The sequence below is a fragment of the Eublepharis macularius genome, chromosome 11 (genome assembly GCF_028583425.1).
Source record: "Eublepharis macularius isolate TG4126 chromosome 11, MPM_Emac_v1.0, whole genome shotgun sequence".
Lineage (NCBI taxonomy): Eukaryota > Metazoa > Chordata > Lepidosauria > Squamata > Eublepharidae > Eublepharis > Eublepharis macularius.
The window spans coordinates 63,464,104-63,486,941 of record NC_072800.1 but is presented as its reverse complement, the minus strand read 5'-3'; the positions used below and the strand labels follow the sequence as shown (position 1 = coordinate 63,486,941).

The following is a 22,838-nucleotide window of genomic DNA, read 5'->3' as shown; positions in this document are numbered from 1 at the left end:
ATCCCGTGTCTGGATCCGGCTCCTCCTCTACTCCTCCCAACAGGTGATTTATGCCACTGTGCATGCCCCACCCAAACATATCATACAGGAATACTGTCATACGCATGTGAAGCATATTTAGCCAGGTTAATATCAGCTAGCATACACTAGTATCCTTTTAGATTTTTTTGCTTTGAGCCTGGTGATCTGCCCAATAGCAAAAATTGTATTAAATACCATATACCTGCTGTATGGGATACACAGAGCAGCTGTCCTAGCAGTATCTTTACAGCTCTTTTTGTATGGCATTCATGGAAGCCCAAACCCAGAAGGCAAGAGCTTTCTCCTTAGGTTGCACTGGGACAGTAGAGGGTTACTTTAACAGTGTATCTTGCTGGAAGATTACATGCTAGCTAGGGAATGGACATTTGAATAACTATTGAATAAATGATCAGCGGAGTATGGATGATGCTTTATCATCATATTGCACTGCCAGTTTCTTTGCTCATAGTTCTGCTAGCCTATGGAGGTCTGTTGCAAGGGCAGGCAGGCTACGGAACAAAGTGCAAGCTCGTCCTCTCTTTGACCTGATACAAGGATCTCAATCTTCATTACAGAGACATTCCTGACATTTACACTGGCTGTGCTTCCTGGCTTCTAGAGGCAGCAAAACCAGTTCTCTTCCATATCTAACAGCCAGAAGAAGCTCTGCTGGGCCAGTGAAGTTCCTGGTATGTTGCCCAAAGGTTCAGTCTAGGAATGGATAAGATATTCATTACAGCTGACTTCACTAAGATACCCCTCTTCACAGGCCTTATGGATGTTTCCCAATCTACAACTTGCTTACTCCAAAGTATTTTCATCTATTTTCACAATACGATTGTGGAATTAATGGATAGTAAATTGCAGCTACAATTTAATGTAGGCTTTTGTTCTCAGCAAAACCAGTTAGTCATAGATGTCTATTTTAAAATTATAGAACAATCTAAGACAAAATGTCATCGCATGTAGTGTATACTCTAGGGAGCAAGTATATAACTGACGGTTAAGAACATGAGTGATGAGCTGAAAGCCCCTGATTCAAATCTTATTTCAGCCATAAACTTACCAGTGGCCTGACGTGAGCCCCTATCCATGTAGCATAGACCCCATATCTGAATTACAGGGATTCTATAGGCCCTACTTTTACAGATTTGTTGTAAAGTTAATTAAGATAAGCTATATGAAATTCTATAACAACACTTGAACTGCATATAAAAGTTCCATAACTCAGAAGCATTTTCTTAATTTTGAATTTTTCATTTTATTCAATGTAAATAATAGATCATTAAAATAATTGTGCTTAAAAAAGGGATAATTTATATTCTCTGTGTTGGGATAAATCCAGTGTTACAAGACAGACTGTGTTAAAATCTTACCCTATTTTAGCAGGCGTACAAGAAATGCAAACACCTTTTCCCCTAGAGCAGAACATCCTCTGGAGTTCACCTTGACTGGTTACTGTGTTAAAATTCAACATTGCTTGTGTATATTTGCATTTTTTAAAAAATGTTAGCTAAGCTTCTCTTACACAAACACTAACTGGGTGTTATGTGAGCAGCAAAAACTGGAAGAGGAAGTTAAGCAATTGTGTTAATCTAAAAGGGAGTGATGCTTGTGCTTTAATGTTATTGCTTCAGTAGAAAACATGCTACTCTGGGTCTTATACACTGGGGTTCAGGCCCTGCATTCATACATACTAGAGAGGTCTGAATGAGCTTTAGAATGCACTGCAGCTACACAGGGTGAGTCAGAGAGAAAAATATTTTGGAACGCTCCCTAGGTAAAAAAAAACTCCCTGCAAGCAGAAAACAAACACAGCAAGCTTAGTAAAGCAGTTAATCCTCTATTCCAACTACTTTTGTAGCTGTATGGCATTAATTTTGTTGGCATTAATTCTGTTGGTTAAACAGACTAAGATCTGGGAGACCCAGGTTCCAAAGTCCAATCTGCCATGGAAGCTTGCTGGGTGATCTTCTTGGGACGTCACAACCACTTGGCCTAACCTACTTCACAAGGTTGTTGTGAGGAGGAAAAGGAGAAGAGGTATGCTTTTTCGGCTCCCCATTGGAGAGAATGGAGAATGAATGAAGTAAATAAATGAATGTCCAGAGCTGGAATCCACCGATGTCAGCCGGGCTCCCTCAGCCCATTTTCCCACCTGGGCCCTCTGCCCCCTCACCTTCCCGCGTGTCTGACCCGAGTTTTGGCGGCGCAGGCTGGCGTTTTGCGCTCAGCTGCTTAGAGAGTCGTTCCATCTCCTTCAGAGGGGCTTGCTTCCGAGTAAGCGCACTGAAGAGACGAGGGGAAGAAGGAGCGAAAAGGCAAACGCCTCGCGAAAGAGGAAGCGCGAGAGAAACTCCCCAGCCCGCCGGTGTCCCTCGCCCGGGCCAATGAACGACGCGAAAGGGGAAGCCGAGGCGTGGCGCGGGCGGCTGGAAGCCTCCGCCTCTGGGGGCGCGCGGGGGCGGGAGAGGCGTCGGGCTTGGCGGCCGAAGCAGCTGCTGCTCCCCAGCCAGGGCAGCCGCGGCTGGCGCTTTCTTCGCGCTGCTGGCAGGACTTTCCCTTTCTCCCCGTCGCTCCCCTTTCCTTCCCGCCCTGCTGCTGGCGGCGTCTCCTCCTTTCTTTCTCCTCTCGCCCTCGCGCGTCTTTGCCTGCCTTCTCCCTCCCCGCTTGCCAGAGGGAGAAGCCCCCTTCCTCCTCCACCCCTCATTGTCTGGCCGGGCGCGTCCCCCAATTCCGAGGCAGGGGAAACTATGGGCAGGGGGGCGCCTGCGCCGGCGGCGGCTGCCGCTCCGTGCACCACGTAGAGGAGCCCCTCCGTCCGAGCGGAGCAGCCCAAAGTGCGAGCGCGCGGAGCCGCTGCCGCCCGCCTCTGCCCCGCTTGCCGACGGGGCGTGTGGCTCGGCTCGGGGCTCGGCGCGGCCGCCCTCCCGCGGAGCCAGATGTGCGACCTGCTCGACTCGCAGCCCGCCGCCGAGAAGAAGCTCAGCAGGATGAAAAAGTTGCGGCGAACTTTGTCGGAGAGTTTCGGCAGAATCGGTGAGCCGCGGGCGAGCGGAGTGGGGGCCGGGCAGGCGGGCGGGTGACTGCAGCGGCGCAAGGGCGCCTCGCCTGCCCGAGTGTCCCGGGGCGGAGCGGGGCATTCCTGCGAGGGGCGCGCGGCTGGCTCTGGCTTGCCCTCCTTTTGGCGTCTTTACCCCGGATAATTCTTATGGGGACTCTGTTACGGGGCAGCCCTAAACGCTTCTCAATCCAGCGACGTTAATGGGCGTGAGTCTGCTTAAACTGCTTTGTCCGCCTTGCTTATTGCGAATTACTCCCCTGAAGCCCTTTCTTTGGCGCGCGCAACATCTGGATGAATGTTCCCATTGCATTCCGATCCGATGCGTGTTAGCCTGGAACGGAATCCCGCAGAGTTCAGTGCGGCTGCTTATCTTAGGGTTGCTTATTAAGTGGCCTTATCGCAGAGAGCGAGGGGATTACTTCTAATCTGCACTTGATTGCATATATCGCGGGTAAAATCTGTCTCCCCCATCTCCATAACACACTAACGCAGATGATAGAAAATCTGCTTCCATGTAATGTATGGGAATGGCTTGTGTGGGCATGGGGTCTGTTACTGAGTGCCCAGCAAGAGACAACTGCCTTCATTGAACTGGGATGTCAGAAGAGAATTTATGGATATACCAAATATGGGGTGTTTGTGTGTACTGGTGTTATATAGTTGGAAACTGCTGCTGTTGAATTTAGTGCCACACACTTTGGAAAGAAATGAGTGATAAATATTAGTGACCTTTCCTTCCAGAGAAGGAATAGTGACATTTGGAATTATTTTAAGGGGTGGCTTTGTAGCACATAATCATTCATTTTTGGAATCCTTACCATAACAGGAGTTTCTCTTGTTTGGGCACCAGTGACCATGTTTGATAGCAATTGTGATAAAGCTGCAGAAGAAAATAATGTCTTTTAATTGTTATGTTGAAGGAGTAGGAATAAGAGTTGAGGTTCCCAGACGGTTCAGTGCTAAGAGGAAACCATCCTTGGACTTTGGACTTTGGTCAGACTATGCCTGCCCAGCTAACTTGGGATGTGGAAGTCTTTCCCTCTGTTCTGCCCATCGCTTCCCCCTTTCCTTGAATTCTCAGTTAATATTGCGTTGAATCTACAGTTCTGCTGCCTAGTTGACTCACAAAGGGGCTTGCTGGCTCATTCACAATGCACAACAAATGTGGTGGGCTCTTCTTTTGTTTCTTACGTTGTGTGTTTCATTCCGTAGCCAAAATGGTACAGAAACAGTAAAACCACAAACTGTTCAGGTTTGGTTTAAGATGAATGGTTTGTTTCTGTCAAATCTTATGATCATTCTCCTCCCCCCCCCCCGCCCCCATGGAGATCCCAGTCAGCCTTTTGTATCTCTAGCTTCTGTTACTATGCTATAGATGTCTGGAGTAAAGTGTAAGAGTGTGCCACTAGTCTGAAGGCAAATAAGGCATCAGTTTCCTGTATTCACAGCCTTGTTCTAAGCATTTCCTAGAATTCATTAGAAATGTCTTTACTTCCAGATATGCCCCGTTGATTTCAAAAGGACTTCTCCATGCACTGGAATGCAGTACGAAGCTGTGATTCTAAACACAATTGCTAGGGAGCATGTCTCCTTGGAATTCAAGAGAATTTACTTCCAAATGAACTTTCCATATTTCTATGTATATATGCTTAGTATTCTCTGTACAAGTAAGGAAGTAGCAAAAGATAGCAAAGAACCATGATGCTCTGGGAATGAGTGATAACTAAGGACTTTCACACCAGCCTGATAGTGAGAGGCTGAAAAAAGGCAACAACAGCCAAATAAATGTGAAGCATATTTTAGTTGCCAGTTGGCTGGCCTTGAAAGCCTATTGTAATCTAAGGCAATAGCAAACAAGTTTGATTCTCCTTTCTGATGGTCTCGGTTTTTAATAAGTTTTATTATTTTTTAAAAACCCACTAAAGCATGAAACGTTCCAAAACGGTGGAGCAATAGCTTTTTATTTGAATATTATAAAGTAATAAGTAATTTTTTGAATTGTCCTGAACATCTTCCATCTGAAAGCTTTTAAAAATGCACATTATTTTAGAAGCAGGAGGGTGGGGAAGATGCGCACAGTTCCTTCCTAGTTTAACATGCTAACCACTACAACATACTGCCTAGTTACTTATCTAGCTCTATTCTTTCATCTCTCTACTGATACGTGCTGTGATGCCTTGCTCCTGCTAATGTGAAATATGTGCTTGCTTTCCACATCCAAAGTTCAGATATCAGTAATCAGTTTTTGTTTGTTTCTACCTTAGCTAAAACAACCAGTCACAGTATTATCTGTGGAATTTCTGTTACTGCTTTTTTGGCCAAAAATGAGTATTTTTTTCTATCGAATTGTTTCCAGTTGGCAAATGATGAACATTTTTAAAAACCAAGATTCAAGTCCAGCAATATCTTAAAGACCAACAAGATTTCCAAGGTATGAGCTTTAAAGACTCAGGCTCCCCAAAAGTGCTTGACTCTTGAAATCTTATATCCTGGAAATCTTGTTGGTCTTTATGTTGCTACTGGAGTCCAATCTTGTTCTTCAGCCACAAACCAACATAGCTACCCACCTGAAGTTTTTTTAAACGTCCATATTGAAAGTATCTAAATGACTTATTTTATGGTTGTTGTGGGTTTTCCGGGCTGTATTGCCGTGGTCTTGGCATTGTAGTTCCTGACGTTTCGCCAGCAGCTGTAGCTGGCATCTTCAGAGGTGTAGCACCAAAAGACAGAGATCTCTCAGTGTCACAGTGTGACACTGAGACACATCAGACTGTGACACTGAGAGATCTCTGTCTTTTGGTGCTACACCTCTGAAGATGCCAGCCACAGCTGCTGGCGAAACGTCAGGAACTACAATGCCAAGACCACGGCAATACAGCCCGGAAAACCCACAACAACCATCGTTCTCCGGCCGTGAAAGCCTTCGACAATACATCGACTTATTTTATTTTAGAAAAAATTGACTAACAGTAAATACAATAGAAGTTTATGCAATGATGCATTATTCCAGAGAGTGAACAGGTAACTTTTCTCTCCTGTGATAAGTTGGAGTCATCAAATAAAATACATTGGCAGTAAATTCAAGATAGACAAAAAGAAGTGCTTCTCTGCATAACAAATCATTAATTTATAGCAGAAGTTATGGTTTGGCAGCTAGTTTAGATTGCTTCAAGAAAACAAGAGCAGCGTGCTGGATCTGGTCCGGGGGCCATCTAATCCTGCGTCCTGTTGCTTGGTAGCTAATTAGATGCCTGCAGAAGGCCCACAAGTTGGCCATGAATTCTTTAGCCATGATCACTAACAGCAAGTGATAGGTCTATCACCCTGTGAAGCCATCTCAGTTTATGACAATCGCTACATCCCGTGGCACCGGGTCCCACAGGTTGGTTTAAATGTAGGATTGCCAGGCAGTTCCTGGCAGGTGGCTGGAGGGTGGTGGTGATGGTGATGGGGGAATCCTGGAAGAAAAAGCCTCCTCTACTTAACAGGAAGTTCTTATCATATAGTTCTGGCAATTCCTAGAGCTACCCAGAAGTAAGTTAAGAACTTTCAGCTTTACTATAGAGTGTTTCCTAGAGCTACTGTTTGTTACTTCTGGGTAGTTCTAGGAACTGCCAGAATAATACAGTAAGAAATTCCTGTAAGTAGACAAGGCCTTATTTTTTTAAAAAAAATATTCTCCTACAGCCACTTCCATCAGCAGCAGGTGACAAGACCTTGGGGATGAAGGATTCCTGCCCCCACAGGGGCTTGGCAGCTCTAGTTAAGTGATGTGTAAAGAAGTATCCCCCCACCCAAATTCTAAATCAACGTCATTGGGTGTAGTTCAGTATTGGGGGGAAAGGAGAAAAAGTGCTCTTTCTGTTCTCTATGTCATGAATAACTTTTTTAAAAAATCTGTTATGTTTGTCATTTTTTTGATCCTCAAACCCCTAAAGTTATAACAAGAGTACTCCGACCCCTTTAATCATTTTGATTGCTTTCTCCAGTACCATTTCCAGTTCTTTTTTTATGATGGCTCAACCAGAAATTGTACACAGCATTTGAAATGTGGCCACACTGTAGTCCATACAAGGTCATCACAATATTGGTGGTTTTATTCTTCATCCCTTTTAAAATAATTGTTAGCATAGAGTTTGTCTTTTTCAGCACTGCTGCACAATGAATTAATGAGATGTCCAGGGTGACCTCAAAATCCCTTTCCTGATTAGTTGCTACCAGTTCAGATTCTATCAGTGTACACATAAAGTTAGTGCTTTTACCCCAGTATGCATTGTTTTACACCTTGAATCTCAAATGCCACAGCATCATTCAATTTGAAAACAAACTATTGGAACATTTCACATCCACTTGGGTATTCACCCATCTAAACATGAAACTTGGACACTTCATTGCTTACTCTCAATTCCAGATCATTTGTGAACAAACTAAATAGCACCAGTTCCAATGCAGATCTCTGTGGGACTCCACTGCTTGCTTGTTTCCTTTGTGAGAGATATCAGTTTACTCCTATACCTTGCTTCTGATCATTTAACTCACAAGAGGATCTGTCTTCTTGTCCCTGGACTGTTAAGTTTACTCAAGAGTCTGTGGTGAAGAGCTTTGATAATAGCTTTTAGGAAGTCAAAGTTAACGTTAGTAGGTTGTCTTTTATCCTCATGCTTGTTTTCACTCCCAAGATTTGGTGAGGCAGACTTCTCTTTACATAAGATGCTGTAAAGGGCTTACTCAATAGGGCTTGTTCTTCTATCTCTTTAATAATTTTATCTTTAATACGTTTCCATGAAGTTATTCAGAACACAGATAATAGACAAGCTGCCTGTGCTTTTCTGGATCTCATGTGGATCACTTTAAAAAAAAATGTTACGTTTGCTCCTGTCCAGTCTTCTGGTAGGGAGCAAATCTTTAAAAGTGCATTGGATGTATGAACAAAGGATTCGTCTATTAATAGCAATTATTATTGAGGGCTAAAGGGAACCTCTGTGTTTGGTGGCAGTAGGCCGTTGAATGCCAGCAACTGGGTGGCAACACTAGGGGAGGCTATGCTACGTTAGATATCCTTGTAGGCTTACCAGGGGTATCTAGTTGGTTGGTTTGGGGCCTGTCCGGCAAGACCGCTCTTATGCTAGCAGCAGCTCTTAGAAAGGCATACTTAAAGGAAAAAATAGCTTCTACTTAAAATAGAAATTCCTATTTCAATAATTCCTTGTTTGGGATGGTATGAAAACTGCTGAATTATGTCAACAATATGTAGAAAGGATTCATTTTTGCAGAGAATGAGTTCCTTTGTACTGTAATTGTTGGTGGTGATACTTGATAGTTTAGTTATTGGTGAATTGGTTTTTGGCATTGTTTTGAAGTGCAGAACCATGGAAGGGTCTGCATGTCATTATTTGAAATGGGATCCTGGGAGCACTGTGTGTGTTCCTTCTAAAGCTCTTGAGAGAAGTGCCCAAGGAAGGTCAGATTGTGCTGTGCCCAATCCCTTGATTTTTGGAAACAAATAGAAGTGAAAACAAGCAAAATGTCTAAGCAGGGCTCGTCTTGCAACAGTGAGTTTTGCACATTGATTATGACTTACTTACTTTTTAAAAATTCTGCCACCTCCCCAGAGAACCTGCCTCAGGTAGTTTACATAAAGAAACTCAAAACACTGATCAGCTTAAAGCGATCAGACTATAAAAAGTGATGTTAAAAGGTAAATCCCTTAATTAAAAGCCTGGGTATACAGAAATATTTTGGCCTGGTGTTTAAAAAAAGAGTAGCGTAGGTGTCAGGCAGCCTCAAGGGGAAGGTATTCTATATGTGAGGTGCCACCACTGAAGAAACCCCATATGTAGGCTTCACCTGCCTCGGTTCTGCAGGTAGGGGCATAGAGAGCAGGGCTTGTGAGGAAAATTTTAGCTGGCAGACAATATAGGAGGAGGTGGTCCTCCAAGGAGCTGGACTCCAAGCCATTTAGAACCTTAATGTAAAGAGTGCCTGGAAACAGACAGACACAATTGTCTTTGCCACAGCTCGGGTCAGTGGAATTTGGCTAGCAGGGTTTTTTCCCAATGGCACCTTAGAGACCAACAAGATTTTCAGAGTGTAAGCATTTGAGAGTCAGGGCTCCCTTCTTCAGACTCTTGAAAGCTTACATTCTGAAAATCCTGTTGGTTTCTAAAGTGCCACTGGTCTCAAATCCTGCAGTTCTACTGCAGACCAACACAGCCACCCACCTAACTATCCTCATGAAATTTGGCTAATAATTCCCAAAGAGAGTACATATACTGCTCAAGGCAGGACTTCTACTTCTTAATCCCTTTCCAGTCACACAAGTGATTCAAGAGCCTAGCCTACATTAGAGGATAGCTTGAGTGAGACTCAAGTTGCAAGAAACTTCTTCCAGACCCTCTCTGGACTAATAATCTTGTAAAACCCTATTATGAAGTATGCTTTCTCTCCCCTTCTTCTTCAGCTCTCCAGTTATTTTTTAATGGACATTGTATCTTTAAATATCCGATCATAGGAAAGATACTTCCATTCATTGCAAGGAATATGTACTTCTTCCATTTTGTTCACCCTTTCCTATATCGTTCCCACTTTTTTTTCTTTATCTGGGAATTCCAGTGCTGTAGACAGTATTCTGTGTATGGATGATGCATTAATGAATGGCAGCATACTATCCTATGCCTCTTCTTTATTATACATTTGGTGAACATGTTAATGTTAGTTTTATCTGCAAGATTGTGTGCTTACTAATACCTGACAAACTCAGTTCTACAAACCAGGCTCTTGCAAGCGTAAAAATACCATAGCATGTAAAGCTTGAGTAAATAGCTACTAAATACTGAGTAAATAGCTGCTAAAGTGTAAAGAGTTGTCTCTGATGTAAAGAAGAAAAATGTTCTTGATAGCAAAGCCAAATTCCAAGTCTGAGGCAAATATCCCAGTGGAACGTCATATGACAGTAACATGCATTTATAATTCATATGAATTATTTATTTTTAAAAACAGTTTATGCCCTGCCTTTCCAGTTTTTCTAGTTAAAACCAAAATAAAATAACAAACCCCAAGTCTGTCTCTCCCCTCCTAAAAGATAACTGCCATTTACACCCCTTTAGGATTCTTGGCAACCAAGGAAGCCCTGCAACGCCTCTTGAAGCTCTCCAAGGAGACAGCTAGGATGGAGATGGCTTGAGCTTTGGTCACTGCCAGATGGGCCACCTTAAGTGGTGGAATAGCCAGCAAATGGCTGCCTGAGGACTGTAGTTGGTGCACTGGGACATATGAAAAGTGATGATCCTTCAGATATAACCTCTAAATAAATGAATAACCTCTAAAAAGCAGAAACTGGTCTAATTCCCATAAGGGAGAAGGGAGTGTCTAAAAGGTACTTTTCGCACTCGGTTTTTATAGCGTGTTTGTACCTGTTCTACATCCCATGTTTGCAAGGTTTTCACACTTTCAAAACAGTCATGGGACGCAGTCCCGCTTTTTGTTCGCTGTATCCCCAGTTTTCCCCCGTGCGGACATACCCTGATGTTTTTTTAAGTCCACTGCCGAATGGCAGCTGGCCCGCGTTTTGCTAATGTGAACACTTTTGCCCCCTTTTTGCTTCTCTCCCCCACTCTCCTTTTCCCTGGGAGCTGATTGGTTTGTGCGGAATTAACCACTCCCACCCTCCTCAGCTCTCTGAACTCCTTGTCCACCATTTTTTTTTTAGTAAAGCGAGGTGAGGGTCATAAGGTTGCTTCTCCGTTGGTTTCCTTCCTCCCAGCATGCATGCTCTTTTATTTTTTTTCCAAAGCCAGGAATGATTCCTAAGCTTGCTGCTAATTCCCTGCTAGCTTTAAAAGCAAGGAAAGGGTTAAATAGCTGCTTTCTCCTTCCTCCCTTAGAGTATGCACACACACTCTTTTTTTTTTTTTTAAAGACAAGAATGGGTCACAACTTGTAATGTTACTGCACTTTCTTCCTGGCTTTAAAAGCCAGGGAAGGATTAAATGGCTGCTTTTCCCTCCCTCCCAGGCATGTTTCAGACTTTGCCAAAGAGGAAAAAAAACACCAAGCCTTTTGCACAGCCCTTTGGAAACAAGCCTCTGCCGGCTTGCAGGGAGGGGATGAATTGGCAGCATTTTAACCCTTTCCTGGCTTGATTAAAAAAAAATGAGAGTGGTACGTGTTTTCCCCCAGAACTCTGCCACCAATTGCCTCTCCAGTGGGCAGGGGACAACCCAATCAGCAAATAGGGGGGAAGGGTTCCAACATTGCAACGTTACTACGCATGCTCAGATTTTTTTTTAAAAGTATGACGTGAATTGCAAGGTCCCGAAAGCCTGAAACTGCACCGAGGCTTCAAAGTGGGTTTGAAATGAAGCACAGACACCAAATCAAAATTGCAGTGGACAGTGTGAAATGAACGGGTGCAATGCCAAAGCCACTGCGATTGGGGCGAATGCTCATAAATGGCGGTTTAAACCATAAGTGCGAAAAGGGCCAAAGAGGGGTTTCTGCTGCTTATAGATTACTAGAGTTAGAGAGAGGCCCTAACATTAGTATTAGATGTTATGTGCTAGTGTTCTACAATCAGAGCTTTTTGATGTGGCTGATCTAAACTAGGGCAAATGCCTTTGGAGCGTCCCGGCGTTGTGCTAAATGTTCGCGAAACAGCCGGAAGTATAGCGTCTTTCTAGCGTGATTTCTGAAATTGCGCTAGAAAGATGCTATACTTCTGGGTGTTTAGTGAACATTTAGTGCAAAGCCAAGGGCATGTGGATTTGCCCCTAATCTATTTGCTCTGTTAGCTGTCTATGTTTAGGGCTTCCTGGTGAAGGGACCCTGAGGATGTGAATGACACTTTACTGCCAGATGGACAGAACCTAAGATGGATAGAACCTAAGAAAGCGGAAGTATATACACAAAAAAGCCTCATTACCACTTCCTCTGGTTTATGCTTTTGCAATTGTTAATATTTTTTAATTACATCTTTTCATAGTCACCAGGGGTTGTGGAACTGTAAGTGGTTGTGCCAACACCAGAATTCTTACAAAGGAGTAATTGCTAGCCGTAAGTGAAAGATTCAGGAATTTTTCTTTGCTGTGCCCAGAGTTTGGGTTACCACCATTTAATTCATATGGTGCAAGTTGGATGCTGAATTACAGCTGTTTGCAGTTTCATTCCTGCTCTTTTCCTGTGCTCTCATAACATGATTTTTCTCCTTGCCTCCTTAATAATAAAGCCTTCATCTGAGTTTCAGTAGAAAAAGCTGCACTGTATGCAGTTTTCCCAGTAGGAAACAGATGCATTTTGATACATTGGTTGTTTAAAACCCAGATATTTGCAGCAAAATTGTCCAGCTGGTCTAGTGTTGTGGCGATGAAACTGATAACATTAGTTATAGTAAACATTCTAGGTGTGAGACTTGGAGAGAATTGCTTCTATGCAGCCTTTGGCCCAATGTTCTCAAAATAACTTTTAGCAACTTGCTAGGAAATTTCGAAGATAGCATGGGTCATGTTTGTTATTACTGTCTTTGGGGCCAGGACAGTGTGATGGGGTTACAGTACAATCCTAAACAAAGTTACGCCTTGGTTTCAATGGACTTAGAATGGTGTAACTCTGTTTAGGATTGCACTGTTCATTTCTTGTTGTCTATGGCTTCCTATGGCAATGCCTCCCCCCCCCCATGCTAAATTTATGAAGTAGAAAAAAGATTTAGGTGGGTAGCTGTGTTGGTCTGCGGTAGAACAACAGAGTTTGAGTCCACTGGTACCTGAGAGACCAAAAATTTCCGGAGTATAAGCTTTTGAGAGTCAGAGTTTCCTTTTTCAGATACTTCTTGTATGATTATCCATTAATCTGAAGAAGGTACGTGAAGAAGGGAGCTCTGACTCTTGAAAGCTTATACTCTGAAAATCCTGTCAGTTTCTCAGGTGCCACTGGACACAAACCCTGCAGAAAAAGGATTACGGAGAACAGGCATATTAGTAGCTCATAGCCAGGGTGCCACAGGCATTCACCGAGTTTGGAACAGGAGGTGAACTGGGGACATTGTGAATTTCCCTTATATGACAAAGCCTTTATGCAATAGCTGGCGTAAGTATTAAGCATGTTCAATTTGAATTAAGTACACAAGAGTGTCAGACTAGAATCTGGGAATCCCCAGGTTCAAGTCTGTAGGCTTCCATGGAAGTTTGCTGAGTGACTTTGGGCCAGTTGCATACATTCAGCTTAACTTACCTCACAGGATTGTTGTAAAGATAAAATGGAGGAGGGTCAAGTGATGTGGTAAGCTGTTCTGTGTCCCCATTGGGATCAAAAGCAGGAGATAAATAAATGCCAACTAATGTTACCTTCAACTGAATCTAGCGGAATATTGTGATAGATATTAGTGAAAAAGTTTTTTTAAAAATGTATTTTCTCTCTCTCTGCTTCTTGTGTGCCGTATTGATATTTGTGTGCAAAAGTTATTATGAAGGTTAATTTTTATAAATACCAGGAATATTTCTTTTTAGTATCCTGGCACTCCACAACTTATTAATAACTCTGTCTTCTTTTTTATTTTAAAGCCTTGAAGAAAGATGATAATGGCTTTGATGAGGTAAGTTAAATATTTCAAACAGCTTAATTTTTAAAAGCTGGAGTAGTGTCTGACATTGTATCATGTATTGTATATCATGTTGTATATCTCTCACTTTCTTCACCTTCAAATGTAATGCTTCAGAAGAGATACTGGGATAAGAATTGGTTTCCATATATAAGGTTAAACTAATGTGTATGAAGTGCTTTCAAAACCAGCGTTCTGTACTGTGAAAGTACCCTTAATGTTGAAGCCTAATCACGTCTGTAGGAAACATATACATGATGTAATCTATATTCTGGTGCTTGGTGACTTGCTGCTAAATAATAGATTTATCTTGTTGGGATGAGAATTGGACAACCAGTTTCAAGATACTGTGTCATTTGGTGAAAGAGCAGCTTTGTGCCACAAAAAGTGGTGAACCATAGGCAAGAGGGCCCACAATAGATATGAGGCTGCATTCTGTTGGATCATTTGTTCCTATGCATTATTTTATATCTTTTGGTAGAAATGAGAAGAGTTCTGATGAACTGTATTTTTTAAAATTTTTAAAAGGAAAGTCTTTTTTTCTTTTTAATACCAGCTGCCTCTTGGAGTCCCATTTGTACACAACAACATGTAATCTAATTAAGTCTTGAGGTCCTACTGGTCTCTGTTATAAGAAAGCTGCAAACTGCAGTCCTAAGGGCTCTTCCAACATCCCACCCCTCCCTTTCTACTTAGCATCTAGCCAGGTGAAGAATTCTGGGAAATATGTGCTCAGTATTTTGTGACTGGCCTTTTTTTTAAAAAAAAGTATACTACTGTTTTATGGATTCTGTGTGCCTTCTGCCCCGCCACCTCCATAGATGTATTGTTTCTTGCAGGTTTTATACAAATACATGATACCTGTACAAGCTGTGTAGCTAAAGCAAGAAAAGAATCCTGACAGTGTTATGAATGATGTTGGTCTAAAATAGTATATTCTTAGTTGGTGCCTTCACAAGCCTGGTTTCTGTGCTGGCAAAGACCCAGTTTCAAAATATTCCAGTACTTTTGCTGAAGATTAGTGCTCAGATTCTTCTGCCTAGAGAGGGAGGGGCAATAATGTATTTGTTTATTGATAATAATGTATTAGTTTATACCCCATCTTTGCATACAAGTGTCTTCTAGGTGGCTTATGATGACAGTAAACATCTATAACAATGAAATTAAGAGAAAAACAAAATGGTGCTACCACTTATCCATTTGAAAATTAGCAAACTAAGTTTCTACCTAGCCGAATGGGAGAGTACAGAGGAAGGAATATCTGTTCCCTGTAAGTTAAGAATAGCCATTTTTTAAGAAACTGCTTTACCAGACACTAAAAGGCAGAGTAAGCCTTGAGGCCACTGCTGGGCATGCTGGTAACTTGATGCCCTGGAAATTTGACCCAATAAAGTGTCAAACTCTGTCACTTTTTCTCATGTTGTTCCTGAAAGCACCAATGGGGAGGATTGGCTGCAGGTGTATAATGATCCCAATGGTCAGACTTTCAAAAGCCGGACCACTTGGTTTAGAAAAGGCAATTTTGACTCTCCTCCTTTCTGGATTTTCAGTGTTGAGTTTCTGGGATTTCAAAATTTTGAAGTAGGAGCAGATGTACAGAGGTAATGTTAACTGGAAGTTTAAGGAAGAACATTACAGTATTCTGGAAATGGAAAGTATCCAGAGGTAATAGAAAATCAGTGAGTCTGTGTTCAGTTCTTGATCTACGCATGTAACTCTGAGGTGGTACTGGAAATGACATTATAGTATAAGCACAGCAACTGCTTCATTATTGCCTGTCTTTTGGAATCTAACCGATGGTCAACAGAGATGGACCCTACATGCCTTACAGTTGCTAAGAGACTTAGACTTCAACATTGGAAAGCCAAAAGCCCACCTTCTGTAAATCACTGGATTGAAGACCCTATAAACTTATTGGCATTTGAACGTATCGCATATAGAAGGCAACTGCACATGAACTTCTTTTTAGATATTTGGAAATCTTTTATAGCTACCTATGTATTGGTTAGGCAATGGTGTTTTGCCCAGGACTGTTTTCTTTCTTTCTTCTTTCCCTCTTCTGTTTGCTTTTTTATTTTTTATTGTTTTTGCACTAATTAAATTTTAATTTTTTTTAAAAAACCCTGTGCCCATGAATCCTAGAAATAAACCCTATTGGCCTGTTCTCTATATATTGTTTGCTTATTTGTTTATTTGCTCCTGGTCTCTGGAAGAAGCTAAAATGTTGACAACAAAATCAACAAGATGTCAGTAAATTTTCTGTGTAGTATACACAGATGTAAAAACCTTTTCCCCCTTCCCAGAGGGTTTTTCAAAGGAAAAATGGGGAAACCTGGGGGAGTACTGAAAAAACTCCCAGGAAATATTTTTGAGTTGGAATGAGTGATCTAGCTGCAAACTGCTGATCCTATTTATGTCACCTTAACATATGTATTCCAGTTTTTGCCATTTGAGGTATAAGAAAAAATAAAAGTTGAAATTAGAAAACAAATTCTGTAGTAAACCAGAAGTGCCTTTTTTGAACAGTAGTCACAAATGATCATTAGAGGACTATTTGGACTGCTAAATTAACATTGAATGTATTCTTCAGTGCATATTGTTTCCTGAATTATTCACATGAAAACAATAAACATATCCTTGAAATTATGTTGCTTAAGTCTACAGAGCCTTTAACTTTGCTGAACTGGTGGGTGCTTTTAAAACTTTTGAAACAGGCAGTGGATGCCACAACTAAGTGAATACCATGAGGGCTGTGCCCGATCACTAAATGTTGGGTGATTAGGATTGCCAGGTCCCCCTGTCCTCATGGCAGGAGGTGGGGGACCCAGCACCAGCACATGCGATCCTGGACTCGTGTGATGTCGTCACTTTTGGGAAGTGATGTCATTGCGCAGGCCATGGCTGCCTCCGGGAGCACTCCCGTACTCCTTGGGGAGGGGGGGCTGAATCAGGCCTGAATCAGGCTGGAACGGGCTGCTGTGGAGTGCGGGAAGTGATGTTATCATGTGGGATGTGGACGCCCGGAAGCGCTCCAGTGCTTCTGCAGGGGAGGGGCTGGATCGGGCCCGAATGTGGCTGGATTTGAATTGGGCTGCTGTGGAGCACAGGAGCATTCCCACACTCCACAGCAGCCCAATCAGGCCAAATTCTACTTGGACTGCTGTGGAGTGCAGGAGTGCTCCTGCACTCTGCAGTGGCCCAATTTGAATCTGAATCAGGCTGGATCGAGCCCATGGGAGTGTGCCGTGCTGCCCGGGAGTGTGCTGCTTCATCTGGGAGTGCTGATCAGCTAAGTGGGGGCAGGGGTGGAGGGTGAGAGTGGGGGATCACCCGCCCCCAGTGGGAGACTGGCAACACTATGGGTGATTCCACAGTGGAGGCAGCTGTTTTTAACAACTGTAAACACAAAAACAATGGCTTTTAGTCTGTTCTGATGTATCTACTACCCCACTGAAGTAGAGAAAAGTCAGGTTTGGCTCTTTGCTTTGAGGAAAAAATTATTTGAGGAACAAGCAAGTGGTCACCAGGAAACACGTTGGTGGGCACTATGTTGGGGGGACCACAGGACTACAGTATTCATAGAAATTTTCTAATGCTGTAGGTTGTTTTACATAAATGTTTTCATGCTACATATTTTGTGTGAGTAAAATCTTGTCTCAAAGCATTTCATCCATTCATAAAGTGAAAATATTTTATAGGAGTTTTCAGTGCTCCCCCATATTTTCCAATGTTTACACTGGAAAAATTGAAAAATGTCTTGGGGCAGGGAATCCAGGAAATTTTTAAAAGAATCCCTCCCACTCTGTTACGCCTTCATATGTCTAAAAGTGACACCAGAACATACTGGGTTGAGCCCTTGCCCAAGAAAGATGAGGCATGAGGGCGTTGTAGTTTCTGTAGGGTGACACCTCAGAATATATGGTAGCCTATGTAATAGCTATCTTAAGCACTCAGAACTTTCCTGCTCTTGGTGATCCTTACAATAACCTTGACAGGGTTGGCCATTGTTATCCTGATATTGTAACAGGGGATATGAAAAGAATAGTATATTGTGTAAAGTTGAGATCAGGCCTGTGGAGAAAACTGAGTGAAGATTAATTGATATGTAAGCAGCTAGGCAGAGTGTGTCAAGAACGAGTTCAAATCTGGATGTCAGCTTACCTCCTGGAAACTACATGTTGTCTCTTGCATCAACAGGGTATTCGGCCATTTTGTTTTATTTCATTTTAATGTAGTAGACTTAGGCAGTGCATGGCATTTAAGACTCAAATCCCCATGTGCCATGAAACCTGCTCCTTCAATGGAAAATGGGGTCATGCTGCTAGTAGTGACTTCAACCTGGGCTGCTGTCAGCTATGGGAAAAAATGCCTAAGTAAGATAAATTTTCTTTCAAGCTTAGTGCTGAAGCCTTTGTCATTATTTAACTGAAATACCAGAGCTGGATTGTTCTACATATAGAATGTAATTAAGTCTCTGCTTTCGGGACAACTTCCTTTCTTCCTAATGGGTGATATCAGGATGAGATCTCTACAGAAACTGGCCGCCTTGAATGGGTCATGGATTTTTACAGGGCTGGCAAGTGCTTAATATGTTTTTCTTTCTAGCCCTATGTCATAGAGCAAAGTGCTGAAGTGAAATGGTTTCTTTTTGTCTGCAATAGGATATACATAAATGCTAGAACCATCGTAGACATCATCGCCCATTGTTGTTTTTTGTGCAGTTGTTTTGCATTATAGCAATAATTCTCAACTTGCTTTATCTGTGGGGATTGTTTGAGAATGATCATTGTAGCATGATGATATCACTATATTCAACAAGACGTGGATACAGATTTGAAATCTTAGCAGTTTAAGCCATTCCTTGTCCTGTGCTTAAATTTACAGCCTGCTCTCTCTTACTAGTTCAGGTTTATATGGCTTTATTTTTAAAGTTCTGTCAGGGGGCCAGTTGTAGAGAGCTGGGCATTATTCTGGGGGAGCAGTTGATTTTTCTAAGTCTCTAGTGGAAGGAACGATGGGCAGTAATAATTTTTTGTTGTTGCTATTTCTGTGCTTTATATAGCAAGTTATTGATTTTTACACATGAACAATGCTTCACTGGTAAAAAGTAGGCCATTCTGTTGGCCCCGTGTGCTAGGATATATATACATAGACTTGACCAGGAAACTGAAAGCGGGGTGGAGGGAGTGCAAAGAGATGTGCAGTGTATGGAACAGACAAGTTTTGGTATACTACAATGAACTACAAAAATGATAAACGGGAGAAGGGAGGAAAACTAGAGGAAAGGTCAAGCTAAATATCAGTCTATATTTTAGGTGAGTGATATGGTTGCCTTCCATAGAATTTTTCACTCTCCATCTTGAGGACATTTTAGAATGTACACAGGAAGCTCTGGCTGTATTGATGACATGATACTGGGTTTTTAAGAGGTGGTAAACATCAGCTTAATAGAACACAATAGTTCATTTCTTGAACTGATAATATAAATTGGCAGGCTATTGTTAATTTGTATGTAATCTGCACACATCACACATGCATATTATGTGAATGAGCCTAGCTTCTCATTTCACACAACACAGCCAGATGCAGAAGAGAAGCCTCCTCTCCACTGTCTTCTTGTCCTGGCAGGAACAGCTGATTTCAGTCTTAACTCCTGATTTATAAAGAAACCAGTGAAATCCTGTCGCAATCAGTGGCACCTACTCAAGTAGACATCATAAATGATTGTGCACTGGAGTGGTTGGTCACAGAGCCAGCCAGAGGGGTAGTGATCTTGGACTTGGTTCTGAGCGGAGCTCAAGATCTGATGTGTAGAGGCTGTTGCACTGGTTGGGAACACTGTCCACAATACTGTTAAGTTCAGCATTTGTGTCACTGGAAAATGACCACAAAAGTCCAAAATGGTAACATTTGATTTCAAAAGAGGGAACGTGACATAAATGAGGGGAATAGTTAAAAGAAAGCTACAAGGGAAATAGAAAGAGAGTCAGATCCTTAGAGGATGGTTGAAAGCTGTTTAAAACCACACTAACTGAAACCCAGATAGAAGGCATTCCTAAGATTAGGAAAGGTACTGCCAAGTCTAAAAGAATACCTGCAGGGTTAACAACCCAAGTCAAGGAAACCTTAGAAAATTGTTTTAAAAAGTGAAAGGTCTACCCCAGTGAAATGAACAGAGGGGACCACGGGGTCTAGCAAAAACAAAAAGATGTAAATTAATAACTAGGCATGAAAAAAGAGAATTTGAGGAACAGATTGCTAAAAGCATCCGGAACACAATAAATATTTATTTAAATATATCCAGAACAGAAAACCAGCCAGAGAAGAAGTTGGGCCTTGGATGATCAAGGAATAAAAGGATTACTAAAGGAAGATGGGAAGATGGCAGAGAAGCTAAATGAATTTTTTGTATCTGTGTTCATGTAGAAGATCTGAGGCATGTACTCACACCACTGCCACTATTTGCAGGAAGGGAGTCTGCAGAGTCAAATTGAGGTGAAAAGAGATTAAGTTCTAGACCTACTGAGAAAATTAAAAAAACAGTAAGTCTCTAGGAGTTGATGGCATACACCGGTTTTTTCCTAAGATTTTAGATTTTTCTGAAAATCTAAGGCTTTTCTCAGTTGTGTGGAAAGATCTGTCTTGTCTGTTCATGGCTTCAGTGTCTGGATTTAAGTATCTACAGACTTGGCATGTTGAGAATTAGATATATGGATAATATAACTTTGTGCCTTTGACTTTGGTAATGCATGCGAATGAAATGGAATTTATAACACCGTTGACAACGTAAAAAGAATGAGTGGGGTTATAAAACTGTATTTAGCATGAAGTGAAATTTGAGCAGAAGTTTATCAAAATTATAGGGCAAAATACAAGCAAACCAAAGCATTTTGTCACTGTGTTGAAGAGAAAATCACAAACATGATGAGACACAGCATAGTTAATATGGGCTAAAGCATCACGAGAAAATACATGTTAGATGTGTAAGACTGGGCATATGTGTATTAAGAATATTATGATGGAAAATTTTTAAGGGTGTGTGTGCCTAGATGCTTGTAAGAAATGCACTGTAGGAGTTACATTATTCCCACTGGGACAAACTACTGTGACCTCTTCTAGTTTGAGCAGCTGGACTGCCAGCATTTCAGTATGGAAAGCTAAAATGGTTTCCGTTACAGATGTCCCCTTTCCCCCCCAGCAATCTGTTATTCTCAGATAGCTGTGACGTATATGTTTTGAGATTTTTTTTTAAAAAAGGACTTTTGCATGTGGTCATGGAATGTTCTTGTCTATTAGATGTGGTCCTCCACACACACACTTCTGTGTTTTTCAAGGAGTAGATAATAAAGGAACAAGAACTTTGCATAAGCTTGTGGTTTCATGTAAAACTAGCTAAATAGTAAGTAGATTTGTATATATATTTTCAAACTGAAACACAGAAGGAACTTGGACTCCAGATTTTATTTTTTGATTCAATTAAAAACCTTTCTGTCCTGCCTTTCCACCAAAATAGGGTCCCCAAGATGGTGAACATCAAAACATTAAAACATTTAAAATGTTAAAACAGCATTTAAAATGCGTATGCAAAATATTTAACTATACAATAAAACATATAGACATACAAACACAACACAACCAGGGAGAAAAGTCAAAAAGTTTACTGGGAGTATGCCAAACAAAACAAAACAAAACAAGAAAAGGCTTCACCTGCTGGATTGAAAACAATGACGGAAGCGAGCTCTAACTCATGAAAACTCATACTTACCACCAGGGCTTTTTTTCAGGGGGAACGCGGTGGAACAGAGTTCCGGAACCTCTTCAAAATGGTCACATGGCTGGTGGCCCTGCCCCCTGATTTCCAGACAAAGGGGAGTTTAGATTGCCCTCCGCGCTGCTGAGCGGCGCGGAGGGCAATCTCAACTCCCCTCTGTCTGGAGATCAGGGGGCGAGGCCACCAGCCATGTGACCATTTTCTCTGAGGGCAACCCACTGAGTTCCACCACCTCTTTCCCCAGAAAAAAAGCCCTGCTTACCACTATTTTTGTTAGTCTTATAGATGCTACTGGACTCTTTTTCTTTCCTACTGCTACAGACAGGCTAACACGGCTACTCATCTTGATCTAATGACAGAGGGATATGTTCCCCAATAAATTAAGGATGAAAACTGATAACAGGAGTTGGGGACAACCCTAGAAAAAAATAGCTTGGAAGAACAGGGAGGTGGATGAAGAACTTTGCTATACACATTAAAGACATGTCTTACAGAATGAGGTTATTAATTGCCACTTTAATCAGATTGAATTTGTATAGAGATTGTTGGTTGTTGTGGGTTTTCCGGGCTGTATTGCCGTGGTCTTGGCATTGTAATTCCTGACGTTTCACCAGCAGCTGTGGCTGGCCTCTTCAGAGGTGTAGCACCAAAAGACAGAGATCTCTCACTGAGAGATCTCTGTCTTTTGGTGCTACACCTCTGAAGAGGCCAGCCACAGCTGCTGGTGAAACGTCAGGAACTACAATGCCAAGACCACGGCAATACAGCCCGGAAAACCCACAACAACCATCGTTCTCCGGCCGTGAAAGCCTTCGACAATGTATAGAGATTGTATACAGATCAGGAGACTGACAATTTTTTTCTATAGTCACAACAGCCAAGCCCCTTCATGTCTTGTTACTTTTCTCTGTTACTACTTCTAATAAAACTACTACCACTGATACTGAACTGCTTTCATTTCTTCTAGAATCCATCCGTCTATGTATAGACTAGCTTAGAAGCCATACCAAAAGAACCCTCTTTCTCCTACTGACTTTTTTCTTGAAATAGCATCAGTCTTTGAAGTGGAATGTAACTCTCACTAAGTCTTGGTGTTTTCCTTTTTTCTTTGGGGCGTTTGTTTCCTTAAAAAGCTCTGAAATACTAATCACTTGCTTGACATATTAAATTTTATGCATTTTAGCTTTTCACAGGAAAAGGACTTTGTGGCTCCTCAGATACACAACCCTTGGTTTATGTTACATTTTACATCTGAGATATTTTGCTAACTTTTCAGGCATAGCTTGTGTTTAGCCAGCTGTTCTCCTAGTAAAAAAAAAGGAGGAGTTTCCCTTTGTCCACCCTAAAAAGGCTATGCCAGGGATTGTGGGACTCCTGTGGAGAAAAGCCAT

At 41.9% G+C, this 22,838-nt stretch overlaps 1 protein-coding gene across 1 annotated transcript in view; it reads left to right on the top strand.

Moving 5' to 3' along the window:
• The first annotated feature begins 2,832 nt into the window (after nucleotides 1-2,832).
• The window catches only part of CDK14 (cyclin dependent kinase 14), a 318,753-nt gene continuing 298,747 nt past the window's right edge, over nucleotides 2,833-22,838 (top strand). Inside the window, exons 1-2 of the mRNA XM_054992114.1 lie at nucleotides 2,833-3,060; nucleotides 13,639-13,670. Coding sequence (XP_054848089.1) covers nucleotides 2,964-3,060; nucleotides 13,639-13,670 — 129 coding nt within the window. The 5' untranslated portion in view covers nucleotides 2,833-2,963. The remainder of the gene's footprint in view (nucleotides 3,061-13,638; nucleotides 13,671-22,838) is intronic.